This window comes from Tympanuchus pallidicinctus, unplaced genomic scaffold (assembly GCF_026119805.1).
Source record: "Tympanuchus pallidicinctus isolate F22 unplaced genomic scaffold, pur_lepc_1.0 scaffold22, whole genome shotgun sequence".
In the NCBI taxonomy this organism is placed as follows: Eukaryota; Metazoa; Chordata; class Aves; order Galliformes; family Phasianidae; genus Tympanuchus; species Tympanuchus pallidicinctus.
Window position 1 is genome coordinate 14,615,468 of NW_026294739.1, and position 15,470 is coordinate 14,630,937.

The window sequence follows — 15,470 nt, forward strand, 5'->3', positions numbered from 1 at the left end:
TTTGGACGGTAGGAATGTTTTAATTGAGAAATTTGTTTTAATTACATTAGGTAATATCACAGTCTATTTTACAAGTTCAGGGTTAGAGGAAGCGTGGACCAGTTACACAGAAATCCAGTGAAAGGAGAAAAACCTACAACATGAGAAAATGAAAAGGTGAACTTAATCCCCTCAAAAAGGAAACGCACTGAGTGTGGTGTGAGTGGAATGGGAAGTTTTCTAACAGGATCCATAGAAGTACAAAGGAGGAAACTAACATAATTTACAGTATTGGTTCTGCATGACCACCGTTGGCCCATTTTCAGAGACAGCCTCTGTTCCCCAACGCAGCGCTGAGCAGATGGAGCTGTCTCTGAGGGTTTGGTCGGGTCTGGTCAGAGAAGAAAGCAAAACAACCGATGGGCAAAGGTCACAACCCACGCAGAGGTGGTTCCCAGGGTCACCGCCTACAGGAGTGTCTTCCACTGGATAGTCAGGAGGTTCTGCACCAAGAACTGCATGGAGGAAAACTAAAACAGCTCCAAAAAGCCCCATCTCAAACGTAGAAAAGTCTGACTCTGGAAGTGCTTACAAGAAGGTCGTCGTCATAGAATTTGGTTTCTATAATAACATTACCACTGCGGAGGGAAAAGAGGAGAAAGAAGAGGCGTTAGAAGAATGCACAGCAGAAACCAACTGCTCCTTTCTGTGCTGATGTCTGCCCCTGCTCCACCAGCAAGAGCTCAGAGCCAGGTGCAGGCAGCGCTGCGTCCCAGCCCTGTGCTCACTGGGGCTGAAGCATCTCCCCACCTCACTCCCACGTGGAGCAGCTCCCACCACCCCTGCAGTGCTGTCCCCCTCCTGGGCTCAGCCCCACGCAGGCTCACTGCTACCTCCTGCCCCCTTCTCTTCAGTGAATCTGAAAAGCAATGCAATTTCATTTTGATACGCTGGCTTCTAGTGCTGAGCAAGGGGCTACAACCAACTTAACACGCCGTTTCCCCCAAGACATGCTTTAACACAAACATATGAGCACAGTTTACATAAACTGCACTGGTAATTTAGACTCGGGTGTGACAAAAAGCACTTGAGACAAACACGGAGTCTTCAGGAGTATCGGGAGGAGAGGGGCCCTCCATGTCTTAGCAGCTGAAAAAGAACAAAGCTGAGTTTTTTGGGCCACAAAGCATGTTTGGATCTGCTTGGGCCAACTATTCTCTTGCAGAACGACTTGAGGAGAGAAACACTGCCCACTGTGAGCTGACAGACTCAGGGAAAGGACAGGACACTGGAAAACCCTCAGTGTCAGTTGAGAACTGGACCCTCAGAACTCAAAGTCATGCAAACGACGTGATGTCCTGAGGCAGGCAGTGCCAACTGTCTGATGTTTCTCAATTCCTAAACTGGTGCCACCTGTACAGACCGGGAGCCACCCGTTCTGTGAGCCAAGGGCATGTGTGGCACCTACAAACTTCTGAGCAGGCAGTGCCAGGAAGCACCAACCTAATGCTAACGGTGCCTCGTGAGCCCGCTGTCTCTGTGGGACGTGCTGCAAATAGAAAGCAGTGCTGGTGGTTCCCATCCCAGCGCCTTCTCTATGTGACTGGCTTTCCTCCAGATGGAACGAGAGGGAAAATGCAGGAGAGGGAGGTCTTCCAGAGGACACGGTGACCTTGCAGCGAGACTAGCTGCTCCCTATCTGCCTCGTGTTGGCACGAGGATTCCCACAGCCTTCTGTCTCTGCTGGCAATCTGCTCCTTGTGTGCTTGCCAGCACCCATCCAGCACCGCATCAGCAGCAGCAGGGAGGGAGGCCCTTTGTCAGCGATTACAGCTTCCCTGGGGCTTTCCTCTAGGAGCCTTTTCCTTCATCCAAACAAAGCTTGTGCCCTGCCGTTCCCGCTCAGAGCAGAGCCCAGCACGAGCTGTTCTGACCTACTCAGAAGTCGATGTGCAGACTGACAAGGACTGGGTGTTTATGAGGAAAGCGTGTGAGTCCTATTATGGACTGCAGGAAAGGTGTTTTCTCCCCTGATACGACTCCATGTGAGTAAATGTCTGGTTTATACTCCGATGTATAAGACACAAAGGCTGGAAAATGGTAGTGATGAAACAGACATTAGAGCAGCTCCCATTCACTCACCAATAGCTGTGTCTGAGAATGGCCCTAACAGCTTTTTATTTTATGGGCCCACGTGGATGTAAGGAGCACTAAGTTGTAAAGCACTTTAAAACCCTTTTGCAGATCACCTTTCAAAATATGAAAGCAGCTCTAATGAGGGATCGGTTCCAGTTTCTCCACACTTTTATTGCTATATTAATGCAGATTGGACCTATGGGACCAAAGGTAACGAGGTTGGCTTAGCCCCTTTTGTCTCTCAGTGACTAACAGCAGTGAGGGTGACTCAGTTGGTAGCAGCTCCCTCTCCATTCCCACCGTGGCCCCCAGGGAAATGTCACAGCTGCTCTCAGATTCCGTAAGCCCAAGGCACTCACGTTAAAACGTTAGCTGACATCATCTGTGATTCAGGTGCTGCCTCTATCAAGGACTGCCAAGTGTTTGTGGAGTTAGGAATCACAAAACCAAATTCAAAGAACCATTCTGCAAAGTAAAAACAAGATTCAGAGGCATTGGAAAGAATTACAAACAAAATAACAAACGGTTCTTTTGCCTTTCACCTGACAGGCTGGGGGACTCCCTAAACCATCCTAACTCTACTGCCAACATTTTACATTTAAATTACTTGGTGCTGCACCAAACCCTGCCCTCCTCTTACTGCTGATACTCCTTTCTGTAATAGCTGACAGACATGATAAAGGCATTCAGTGGAAATTCCATCACACCTATCGAGGAACAGGGAAACCACATTCCCTTCTTGCAGCCGTCCCCCAGATCCCTTCAGACCAAGCATTACCCCAAAGACAAGGAGGTCGATGTCTATCTGCCCCTCCTCCTCCCAGATTAAGACTGGTGCTGCACTGAGGGAGATGAGAGGAGCTGTGCTGCGTGGAGGCACGCAGACAACAGGCAGTGGCACTGCTGTCCCCAAAGTAAAGCAGAGCTTCTGCGGCCCAGCCTGCAGCCTGAGCCCAGGCAGCAAGAGGTGCTGCTGAGGAAGATGCACGAGTGCCCACCACGGCTGCCACCGAAATAACCTGGTTCCCAGCCTCAGGCAGCCTGGTGGATTTGTGCCCCGCGGCGTCATTACCCAGATTTTTGGCTTACATAACAAAGTGTTAATACACTTATGAAATGCCATCCCTAATGCTGCGGCCCATTAGTCCTGAGAGGATGAATGCTTCGGGGTTACTCAGAAAAATTAAAATGTCTGCGTTCGACCCACTTGAGCTCCTCTGATCCCCCACCCTGGGATCCCTCCCCGCACTGCAGATGCCCACCTTCTAAACACTGCCCTTTGAAATACACTTTCTGTTCCAGTCGGAATTTTTCCATTTGTTCTGCTGAGGAAAAGTTTAACTCCCGAGACACTGCTTTGCATTTCAGGATTTTTTTAGGAACTCGAGCTGTGGAACAGATAAACAAGCATTATTTGGACACGATAAAACAAAGCCAGGTGCTGTCACAGTGCACTCTGAAATACTGATCGGTGCGGTGCAGGATCACAGCAGCGGGAGAAACACAGACACAAAGGGCTCCCCCTGCTCTGCTTTTGCATTTGTGGGAGTGAAATCTGAGATGCAGAAGGGTGAAGTACCTGGCCCACAGCCAGGAGAACTGCCCTGCTCTCGGACTCTACTGCTCACACACACACTTCTTCAAGCCAAAACATGAGATGCAGCTTGAGCTTCTGCTTTAGGAAGTGTGCAGCCCAGGGGCTGCCCTGTACACTGAGTGTCTTTCTCACTTCTTCCCTTTCAGACCACGCATCCCCAGCAAACTACAAAGAGCTGCTTCTCCAGCCACAGGCAGGAAAGTCTGTTTCAGAATTTAAGAGACAGTTCAAGAGAGAAAGTAATCAGTGACCCAAGACAGCCGGGCTCTGCAGCGACGAGACACTGACAGCAGTGGCAAACCATACCTGCACTTCATATGGCTTTTTCACAGGCAAAGGGGTAAGAGAGGGGATGCTTTGCAGCAGATATTCATTTGCTGAAAGGTCCAAATCAGGAGAATATATTACAAATCTCCAAAGCCCACTGTATGTAAGTGGTGTGATTGTACATAATCCTTCCTGTGTGTCAGAAAATGTTTTTTTCATGTAAATTTATTAGAAATAAAGCAGGGAAGGAATGCAGCTGGTGTACACTTTATATGCCAAACTGTTCCTAAATGGAAAACCTACCCAAATGTTCCTGAGCAGACAGCAGGCTGCTGTTTAATAAAAGTAAGAGTCTATCAAACCCCAGGCAAATCCAGCTAATGTAAAACAGCTTAATGGAGTAGGACCTTGGTATGAGACCAGTCGAGAGAGCAGGAGGGGTGAGGGAATGCGAGCTACCATCCTATCCCAGGGGAAGCTCCACAGCCCGTGGTTTGCCAGCACAAGAAAATGAAAAAGGAAGCTGGAAGTGCAAGGAAGAATTTTGAATTTAAAAGCACTCTGATTTTTTGTTGTCTTTTGTTCAGCCTGGAAAGCTGCACGGCACCATTCCTTACTGCCCTCACAGGTACAGACTGCAGCCCGTTGTGAACAAACTGCCCTCTGCAGTTAAGTGTAAAGCGACATATTAAACTGTTCTGCAGTTTAGTAATTACATTTCTTGGTGAGCAGGTTTGCTTTATTATTGTAAAACTACAAAAGAAAAGGTTAATTTAACAAAAGTAGGTCTGTGTAGTCTTTAAAGCCCCAACCTAAGAGATCTTAATTGATGTTTATGACATCGAGCAGAACATTTTCACTTACTTATTTAAACTCGTTTTACCTTTGTACCTCTATCCATCTCAGCCTTCTTTCCTTGCTAAGCTATTTGGGAATGGCTTTTCCCCTCTCCTTTCCTAAGGAAAACCATCCCCTCACCCTTAACCTTTCCAGTGGCTTTTCCTAATAGCTGTTCTCTGCACCTCGTCAAGTTTGCAGTCACCTACCTAGAAGATGGATGACTGAACTGCAGGCTACGTAAGGTCTGACCAATTCCTTGTACAATGGACATTAATCTCACGCCAGAATATGCTTTAATTAATTCCCCAAGCTCCTCTGATGGAGGTGAGCTGCTCATTCTTTGATCAGTCAAAGTTCTGCCTTAACACTGTTTAACTTGTCCCTTTTGCCACACACCAATTCATTCCCATCCTTCTCCACATGTTCCAGATATCCTTCAAAGCACAGCACGCTAGCAGTTCTGGTGACCCAGAGGCACAGTGGCACCCAGCCCCAAATGCACAGTGCTGCCATACCTTCGTGCTCCACTCCAGGTACAGACAGATCTTCTGTTCCTTGCCAGAGGATTTTCCCTGTTTCTGCATCACGAAGATTCATCCAGTTTCTGGTTGGGAAGCAATTAAGGAAAACAAGGTACCTATGTCCCCAAATGCAGAAGCACCTGGAATTCTTGGTGCAGCTCTAATACAGGCTACTGCACCTGAGTTTCAGTAATGTCCTCTGGTTTGCAGGAGGCCAAGGAAAAAAGTCACGGAGCAAATGAATGCAAGCAACTCTTGACCAGAAATTATGCAATGAGAGCTGCTGAGGCACAGATTCAGTTTCCACTCAGACTGAAGCTTGTTAAACTCAGTTATCAATTTTTGCCACTTCCAAAGGATAGAAGCAATGTCACTGTGGTGCAGAGAGGCACAAACATTGCTAACGATTACAGGTAATTCCACACAAACAAATGCCCCTCTCCAGCATTTGAAAAATACTAGAAAAGAAGTGCTTCCTATATAACATTAGAAGAACAGAATAACACTGATCACACTTGAGCTTTTGTAGTTTCTAAATATGAATATCAAAGGTTGTTCTATTGCTGTTGACCTGGTAACTGGCACTCGTGGGAATTCTCCGGCCGCTGAGCGTGAAGAGAAAAGAGACTTTTCACTCTGCATCAGTGGATCAGGCACTGAAGTACAGGGAAATATGAAACAGTCACATTTTCAAAGGAATAATTAGCAACCATCTTAAGCCTACCCTGGAAAAATCTCCTCTGTAACAGCACTCAGGTATTTCCACATCAAAGGAAGGTGCCTGCACACCTGCAATGCTCTTCTGAACAGGGACACGGCGCTCAGCCCTATGGCCCTGTCACAGCCCCTGCTCTGCTGCTCACCTCAGTGAGGCACAGGGAGGAGCTGTGAGATTTGTGCACTGAATTCATTCTCTAACACACAGTTTCTGGATAGGCTCACAGAGATTCTTTATATTGATCGATTTTCTTTCTGGAACCCCTGGGAAGAAACAGATGCTTCTGCAAATTCTGTGTTTCAGGATAACGTTGTTCTCCAACCTTTCATCCCCCACTCTGTGCATATATGTAGCCTGAATTGCTCCAAAAAATGTATTTACTATCTGCCATTTGATCTACAGGAAAACAAGGAGAAGGTGGAAAGCATCATCCCTGTAGAGTCCTACATGCTGCCCTCATCTCCTGGCAGAAAGCTAACAAGTTGAAATCCCTCCTCAGGTACCAAAGCAAGGGAGACTGTGCTGTAGGCAGCAAGTCAGAGAGAAAATGAGCAGCAGTATCATGGCAGGAGAGCCTGCAGAGGGGCTGGGCACGTTGTGTGGTGCTGGCTGGAAAAATCCAAGACCCCAGCCAACACAAGCTGCAGGAACCACCTCAACTGTAACTGAAGATATCAGAAACATTAAAAAAAAGCCACCATTTTCAGATGCATCTTCCCACAAACACAAAAACTAGCCAGGGTGAAACTATCTGCATAGAAAGCAGTATGCCATCAATCACACGCCACGTACGAGAGAAAAATAACAAACGAGACAACCTGAGCATCTCACTGACAGATTCATTTATCTTCACAACACCCCGCGATGTAAAAAGACTTGATTATTAGCAGTACAGTAATTCAGTAAATTGGGCACTTGATTACTCAAACCCTACATTATATCTAAAAAATGAGCCCCTTCAGATGCATATCCTTGCTATTTGTTAACTATCAGTAACAGTGGGAAGTAGGAGCTCCCAGGTCTGGCTGTAGGCTGAACAGTGCCAACCTGAGCAGCAGATTGTAGAAGGGCTTGGGCTCGGAAAGACCTCAAGGACCACCCAGTTCCTACTCCCTATGTGGGCTCTCATTAGTCCAGGTTGCCAAAGCCCCCTCCAACCTGGCCCTGAGCACCTCCAAGGCTGGGGAACCACGGATCTGGGCAGCAGCACCAGCACCTCACTGTCCTCTGAGTAAAGAATTTCCTCCTTACATCTAACTGAAATCTTCCCTCTTTGAGATTAAAGCCATTCCCCCTTGTCCTGCCACCATCAGGCCATGTAAAACGTTGCTCTTCCTTCTGCTGATAAACTCCCTCAAGGACTGGAAGGCTGCAGCAAGGTCTCCCCGGAGCCTTCTCTGATACATTCAGCCAGTTCTTTTTTCCCTGTAACTCAACATCATTAAAAGGGAAGAAAAGATCATCACATCTCAAACACACACACAATACTCTTCTACTGCAAAATGAGCTTCAAGTGCAGGAGATTCACTCTTTACAAAAAAATAAATCTTTTAAAAGAAACAGAAACCTGCAGACAATTTCCTAAGTCAAAACTGAAATCATTTACAAAACTTAGCTGCAATGGAATTTAAAAAAAAAAAAAAAAAAAGGCAAAACTCATCACAAGTGATTTTTTGGCAAAAGAACACCTGACAAAGCTGCAGCTGTGCTGCTTACCTAGCTAGCAGCTTATCACACTATTTCTGTCAGCTCGGACAGAAAGGCTGGTGCTGGGACACAGCCCAGAGCGAAGAAAATGGAGATCTTGAAGCAAACCCACACACACAGTTATCTTCTAATGTGTTTAATTGGTTTAAGATTCCTCGGTCCCAGCGTGAGAGATGTTGTGACTAAAAATAAAAAGCACTCCACCTTCAGGGCTGCAGCACAGACCTGCGGGCAGGGCGAAAGGGCGTCTGCAGTACTGCTGGAAAGGGGAGGGCAAAGGATGCAGGTTGAACACAGCTGCTCTTTTTGGAGAGGCTCGTGCCAAGCCACCTGGCGGGAGCAGCTACAGAGAGCAACTGCAGGGCCACGCAGGTCCAGCTTTGTGAACTTTAGGTGTATTGAAGAAAAAAAGGAAGAGCTGTAGTATATCCTTAATTCTGTTCCTTATTCTGAAATCACAAGAACGCTCCCCAGCCATTCCATGTTCATTCTCCTGACTTTTGGGCAATTTTTTGTAGGAAACAACGTCTGATTTAAGACTCCGGAGACCAAATGCTCTTCAATCCCGAAGACAAGGAAGGATTAGGTAGAACAGCTGAAGGAAGGGAGTACTGTTGGTCTATTTATATTCCACCACCTATTGGGTCAGCAAAGTCTTACATAAAAGCTTTGTAGTAGCTGGAATTTGACTTGCTTTATATACTTGACATGAATTAACTTCCTCACAGACCTACTTTGCTTAGCCTGATGAAGGGAAATGGTTCGTGCATTTCTAAATGCAATTTCTGTTGCCTTGAATGCCTCTGATCTCAGAGCAGAAATTCCTTCCCTTTCCTATCTGTCACAGACATCGTTTCCTTCAAACAAGTCAAAATATACATACTTATCTTTAAACGTTTTAGCATTGCAAAGATTCCCATGCATTACCACACTGGTAATTAAGAATCCCCTTGAAGGAAGGGGATGAGTATAAGCAAAATTAATTATTAAAGAAATACGGAGTTAAAGGAGTTCTGGCCCAATCTCCCAGATTATTATTTATATGCTGTAATGTTGAGCACTTTGTGACTATCTGAAAGGCTGCAGAGAACAGTGGGTCTCATTTCTCCCATTACAAACCGGTCTATTTTTCATTCTGTTCCTTGCTGTCTACACCATTCTGAAACCTTTGGAGCTGCTGCACTCTTATCTCTCATAATAAAAGCAAGCTTAATGTTCATAACCGCCCCTGGATGAGGTCTTTCATCACCTTTGCCAGTTCTTTTTGGTACAAGAAATGCAGCATCAAGAACAGTTCACTGCATGCCAGGTGCAAACGGGATCTCAACAATCAACTGGAAATAATGACTGTCCTACAGGACAAAAAGACAAAGAGAAGGCAGAGCTGAAAGCCCCAAACCATTCAGACTTACACCTCTGTTGCAGACCCAGAGGAGCTTCAGATCCAAACTGCTCAACCTTCACTCCTGGTTTCACGCTGCTGTGCAGAACAGCTACAGCCACACACTGCCTAGCGTGGGAGAGCGTGCTGCTTTTCAAGAATGCTACAGATAAGTGAGGATCAGCCTTTAGGGCTTGCATTTTTATCAGCTGCATTTTCCCAGAAGAATTCTCTTTACTCAGAGGTTTCAATCCAGTCTGAGGAGTAAGGACCGAAACAAAGTATGCAACCTACAACTACCAAAACGCGAGGATTACAGAGCAGACCACCTGAACATCCTTGTGCTTCTACTCCACTGATGCCATTAGTCCTCTAATCTTAACGGTCTCTAATCTCACTTTTTATTACAATTCCCAAATCCTTCTTTCAGAGAACTCTTAATTGTGTGCTTACGTTTAAGCATGTGCATACATACCCTGCGGAATCAGGACTTAAAGTTCACTGCACACAGAAGAAAAGCAGATGTCTTTAGTGTTTAATAAACCACAAGTGTAAATGTTGGCAACGTGCTAAGAGAACAGGAGTCTCTCCTCTGAGGGTAAGGCTGAAATTCAGTGTAAAACCATATGTGAAGGAAGCAAACGGGTGCCCCTCCACTCCATCTAGTAACAGAAGGGCTCAAACAAATCACATTCCTCAACACTGCCCGAGCCCTGGGGCACAGCACTGTCACCCCTCCTGCTTTTAGACAGCAGCAGCATCCCCTCAGTTCCAGGTGAGTCGGATGGTGCTCACAACAGCTCCCCCAGGTATTTTTCATGCACCAGCCTTCCAGGAGGGACACACAAGATGGGGGTTACTGTGCTTCTCCAGAAGATGCAGGTGCTGGGGACTGGAAAGGTGCTCCATTAAATCCTCAGATGGGAGGAAGGCAATTATCCCTTCAAAGCACTCCTGGCACTCCAGTACTCACTGAACCAGAGGCTGCTTCTAAAGTCTCCTGCGCAGAACAAATTGCTGTGCACCAGAAGCCAGGCAGAGCCACTGATTAATGACAAAATGCAGCAAAAATCCCCAGCAACACAGTTATCTCAGCAAATTATGTTATCAGGGGATATACTTAACAGCTGCAGCGTTGTAACAACAACAAAAAATCAACACAGTATCATATACTAAGTGTACTTTGTGCTACTCCTCCCTTTTTGCTGGATTCCCTCTTCCATCTTTGCTTGCAGATGCTGTCTATATGCCTCCTGTATCTTCACAACATGTTTTCATCCAATATCAGATGGTCCTGGATAAAGCTGTGCTTGGCCTCTACTTGGAAAGACACTCGTACACATTACTCAACCTTACATTAATTTTAATAGAAAATTGTGCTAATAGTGCAGAATACTGTGACATCCTATTATATTCAACAGATCTCAGATCACTTGGCAGAAACGGTCCTATAAGGCAGTCAGGTTGGTCCTGCTGTTAGGCAACAGTATTCACTGCCACATGTCACACTCTTCCTGTAAGAACTTGACAGAGACACTCTGCACGTGGGTACCATCCCTGCAGATGAGCCATGTCCCCAGCCTGGACGTGTTTTCTATTTGAGTGCTGCTGAGATAATATATATTAGGAGGTTTGTGTTGCGGCACGCTGTCAATACCTACAAATGCAGCATAGATCAGTCTGCAGTCAGATCAGCTGCAGTGCTATTAAATGGGAGACACACACAGCCATTTCATTCCGCCTACCCTGGAAATGCAGCAAAATCATGTGCAACGTTTGCCAATAAAACATGTATGTGGATTATCCCGTTTAACATCTGTGCCTTACAAACAACTCTGGTCCAGTAAGACAATTATTATTCACTGTTTTCATCCAAATGGACAACAGTCATCTCTACTCCACAGCACCCCAGTGACACCTCGCAGCACAGAAGGCGCAGGGTTTGCTCGCAGTTGGCTCACATCTCATGTTCACTCCTGTTTACTGTTGGACGTATTCACATGTCCTAACAAAAGGAATCAGAATCAATTTAGGAACTCTGAGAAGAAAGTGTCCAGCATGGGCAGGTGAGAACACCCAGAGGGAGAACACGTTTTGTTTCTTCAGAAACAGCAATATTGCACACCAAGCCAGCCTTCCACTTCACTGACGTTTCCTCTTCTTCAAACCAAAAGAACAAGAAACAGATGCTCACATTTAAGTGTAGAGTTACAGACACACTGAGTTGAAGCTCAGCCTGAAGGCAAACCACTCCTAAACTCCAAAAGAAAACAGGTAGGCTTTGAGATCTCAAACTCTAAAGGAAAAAAAAAAAGCACTCATGAGCAAGGAGCTAAGTGCTGTTTCAAGAGGGAATAACCCCACAGTGAATCTCATGGGACTGGTTCTCCTGTTGGAAGGAGCAAGCTGCTTGGTGTGTCAGCTCTGTGACTGCTAGAAATGGGTTTTGTTTCCTGTAGAACCAGGTGCTAGCACAGCTCCAAGGCCCAGATAACAGCAGCACAGTAAAAGTGAGCTGAAGCAATGCAGTGCCTTTCTGCTGCTTTTTGTTGCCTGTGTCTTTTAGGCTTCTCTTTGGCTTCTCTGAACAGGCTTGATAGAATTCCATTATAGCAGTGCCTCAGCAGGAAGAATAATGTGAGACCACATCTGGAGATCGCTTTGCATCCTAGGTAATAAAACAATCAATAACATAGAAAAACTCATCATTGTTTGCAGGACCATCTCATAAGCATGACCTGCACAAAGAAAATTATTTTCTCATTCCCAGTGCAGTAACACTGCTCCTCCCCACCTTCCTTCCATTTTAAATGGATCTTGAAATTAGCATGTAAGAAAAGCCTGAGCTCACGCTAAGAAAGCTCTGAATATTAACATAATTAATGTCATCAGTAATACTTGGAGTTTGCAGAAACAGCAGGTGAATCAATGGGAACGATGTATTCATCCGAGAAAAGAATGTGACCTTTAAAATCCATAAGGCAATTTTAAGGCAGTTTCCTCATTGCTCAACAGCAAGAATAAAACCAAATGTAGCTAAGAGAGAGAACGTGCAGAACTAAAAATGCAATTAAAGACTAATTACAGCCCTGGGACCACCGTGCAGAAGATGCCCCACCTATAGAAAGGTGTGGCAGCACACAGGGCAGCCTGAGAAGCCACCCCAAGGAGAGGCAAATAAAAGATCATTCCTGCAATTCAGATCTGCCTAGATAGAAGGTTTTTTTTGTTTGGTTTTAATCCAGAATGCTTAAAATTAAGTTAAATGCTCTAAACCCCAAAACAATTTGGAATAAAGAGTGTGCAGTTCAGCTCACCTGCTCTTCAATTCTAGCGCATCACACCATTCTCCATGCAAGTGAGCTCTGTATGGTGATTCAGTGACTGGAACAACTGCATTTTGTCTCAGCTGCTTTACAACAGTCAATCTCCTCAACACAATGGAACTACGATGATTACACTTCAAGGTTCTCAGCAGTAAGTGAACCAGAGGGAGTTTCATGGAAATAACTTATCAAGGGTTTCTGGTGAACAGCTTCACTCTGGTAGATGAGGCTGCAACCAGAGGAATGCACTGCCCTGCACATCGGTGTGGCCTGCTGTTCTTCACACTCCGGATGTCCTGATGGTCACACAATGAAATTAGCTTTACTGGTATTTTGAACCTCAATGTGCCTTTTAATTTGCATCATTATTTGACTGATTCAAAATCCACATGATGTTAGTTTGCTTAGAAAAGAAAGCTTGGTTTGATTTTGTGTCAGTCTATAAGGACCTTCACATTCCTCCATGCAGGGCACAGACCTGAGTAGAGAAACAGAGGCTTCTCTGACCAAGTATTTAAATGGGATAAGCATGGCTGCTTAACTGCTGTCCTCACACAGTTTCCTTTGAAAGATCTGTAGCCTTGTGTAAAGTGTGGAAAAAAGATCCTGAAAGGCTTTAAAAAGGCAGTTCTATACAGCACGGTTTGTGGCCAGTCAATGCCTTTATTCCTCGAAGGCCTCTGCAATAATTTCTCCACTGAGTGATGTTTATTGAAAATGGTGCAGCTGAGCACCAGCGGGCTCCCCTGCTGTTTGGTTTATCTATCCTCTGAACTCCAAGCAGCATCTCGGTCTGAAAGTGTTCCCCTGGTAAAATAAGCAACTGACAACACAAAAAGCCCAGATGACTTCCAACTGCCAGCAGTAATGTTCTATCTACGAGCTTTTTCCCCCGTTGAAGTTTCTCTTTTTTTCTCCTTCACCTCTTCCAGCACAGCTCTCTATCACAGCAGCCCACTGAGTTCCAAAAAAGCTACTTAAAATCCACAGATTTATTAGATTCACATAATTTAGAAGCACATGTCACTTACTGGATGCAATAACACATCAGGTGTTTCTAAGAACAGGTCTGCAGACTGGAAACTGCTGTCTGAACGAGCGGCTGGCAACCCTGCCCACAGCAGGGGGCTGGAGCTCCATGATCTTTAAGGTCCCTTCCATTCTGGGATTCCATGACTCTGTCTCCAGAGGTGTTTGGCTTCAAGTCTCATGCTTCAATAGAAGCCTGCTTCTCTCTTTAGGCAGCCAGGAGCTGTGCTCTCTGCCCAATGGAAATTCTTACTCTGGCTTGGAAGGACTGTGCAGAAGCAGACTGCTGCAGTCACACTGCAGTGGGTGCCAGTGGTTCCCTTCACTCCACGTTTTCTTGCTTTTGGTGGTTTCTTGTTCACCCTAACTAGAAAGCAGAGCAGCTCTGAGTCACTGCCAAGCATCGCTAATGGAAGTGGGGAGCAGGAAGGAAATAAAGATGACTGGTTACAGAATTAGAAGTACTTCTTAGTGTCTAAAATGGCAGGGCAAAAAAAAACAGATGTGTGTTAGCTCTGTGAATAGCAGCAAAATGCTTCCAGCCAGAAGAACGAGCAAACCTATGAAACTTATCAACAACATACAATGTTCATTCAGACAACATAAAAGCACCTGAAATATAGGAGAGTTACTGAGAAAAATACTGTATTTGTTTCTTTCTTTGTTCACTTTGTTCAGATGGAGTTCCTGTGAAAATGCTTTATTTCCTTTTCTATTTCCTTAAGTTTGGATGCTCAAGCAAATTTTGAAGTGAAGTGCTTCTGTGAAGTCCACATATGGGCCATATTTAAACTCATAGGTCGTTTCTTTGTTCATTTAAGACAAGCAATGAGCTAAGGTAAAAAAGTGACTTCTCCACTAAAAAAATTAGAATGACACTGACATGCAGTTCCTAACACATCTTTATGGACCAGGCTTCCTTGCACAGGATATCATTAGGTGTAAAAGGGAGCCCAATGAATGAATGAAGACACAGCACGTTTTCATGTATTCAGGCTGTTCTCAAAACTGCTAGCTCCAGAAACTGCAGCAATAATTTTGCAAAATGTAGTCAGCACTAAATCTGGAAGGTCAGTTTTAGGACAAACGCTGTGACTGTTCCTTTCTGGCACAGACAGGCACACACCATTTTGTACCCAGCAACCATCCATTTTCTACAGAACGACATTTGGGGACTGCAGTCCAAAAGGCTCCAATGAGCTGAACTGATATTAATTCCAAACAGCCTGATATCACTGTAACTCTATTGGAGCTCTCAGTGTCAGTTTCCTTGAATAGGAGCAGCCAGTTTTCTTTCTTCCTTGTTTTCTTTTTTTTCATTACCTTTTTCCAGAGCCTCCTGGGGCAGAGCAGTCCTAGAATACAACGCCTCTGCAAAACAGGCAAAATGTTCCAGAAGCAAGCTTTTCCTAACTGAATGTTGCTTGAAAAAGTTTCCAGTAGTTCCAGCTGGGATTGGGCAAGGATTTGGAACTCATTTTTTTTTACTCACAGTGGTAATGCTTTTATAAAATCTGCTAGCACATCTAGCTCAATGTTTTAGTGGGAAATCTTCCAAATCGCAGCCATCTACCTGAAGCCGAGCTTCTAAATACAAGGCTGTCTTCCATTCACAAATGCCCATGCAGGAAGATGTATATCCACCTTGATGAATTTCCTCCATAGTGAAGGACATCTGAACGTTTGTTAACTCTGTCAGATGAGATTGCTCCACAAAGGCCAATTTTAGAGAGAAACAGCACATCTATCAGCACAGGCACACGCTGTGACTGCACAGCAGGGATCATCAGCCCGGGTCTGGCTACCAGAAGTACTCCTGTATTTTAGCACCGCACCTCAGCACCACAGGCCAGGAATACAGGCTAATGACAGCCAGGCAGAGCCAGCACATGTCTATCAGACCTCAGAATGCTGGACCTCACTTGACATTCTGAGCCTCTTCTTTGTGCTTTGGGAGAAGCCATCGCCC

At 45.3% G+C, this 15,470-nt stretch overlaps 1 protein-coding gene across 1 annotated transcript in view; it reads right to left on the reverse strand.

Moving 5' to 3' along the window:
- Nucleotides 1-15,470, reverse strand: part of PDE6D (phosphodiesterase 6D) — a 30,203-nt gene continuing 14,733 nt past the window's right edge. The window contains exons 2-5 of the mRNA XM_052686948.1: nucleotides 5,335-5,423; nucleotides 3,378-3,503; nucleotides 2,475-2,580; nucleotides 1-617 (exon numbers count right to left, since the gene is read on the reverse strand). Coding sequence (XP_052542908.1) covers nucleotides 536-617; nucleotides 2,475-2,580; nucleotides 3,378-3,503; nucleotides 5,335-5,423 — 403 coding nt within the window. The 3' untranslated portion in view covers nucleotides 1-535. The remainder of the gene's footprint in view (nucleotides 618-2,474; nucleotides 2,581-3,377; nucleotides 3,504-5,334; nucleotides 5,424-15,470) is intronic.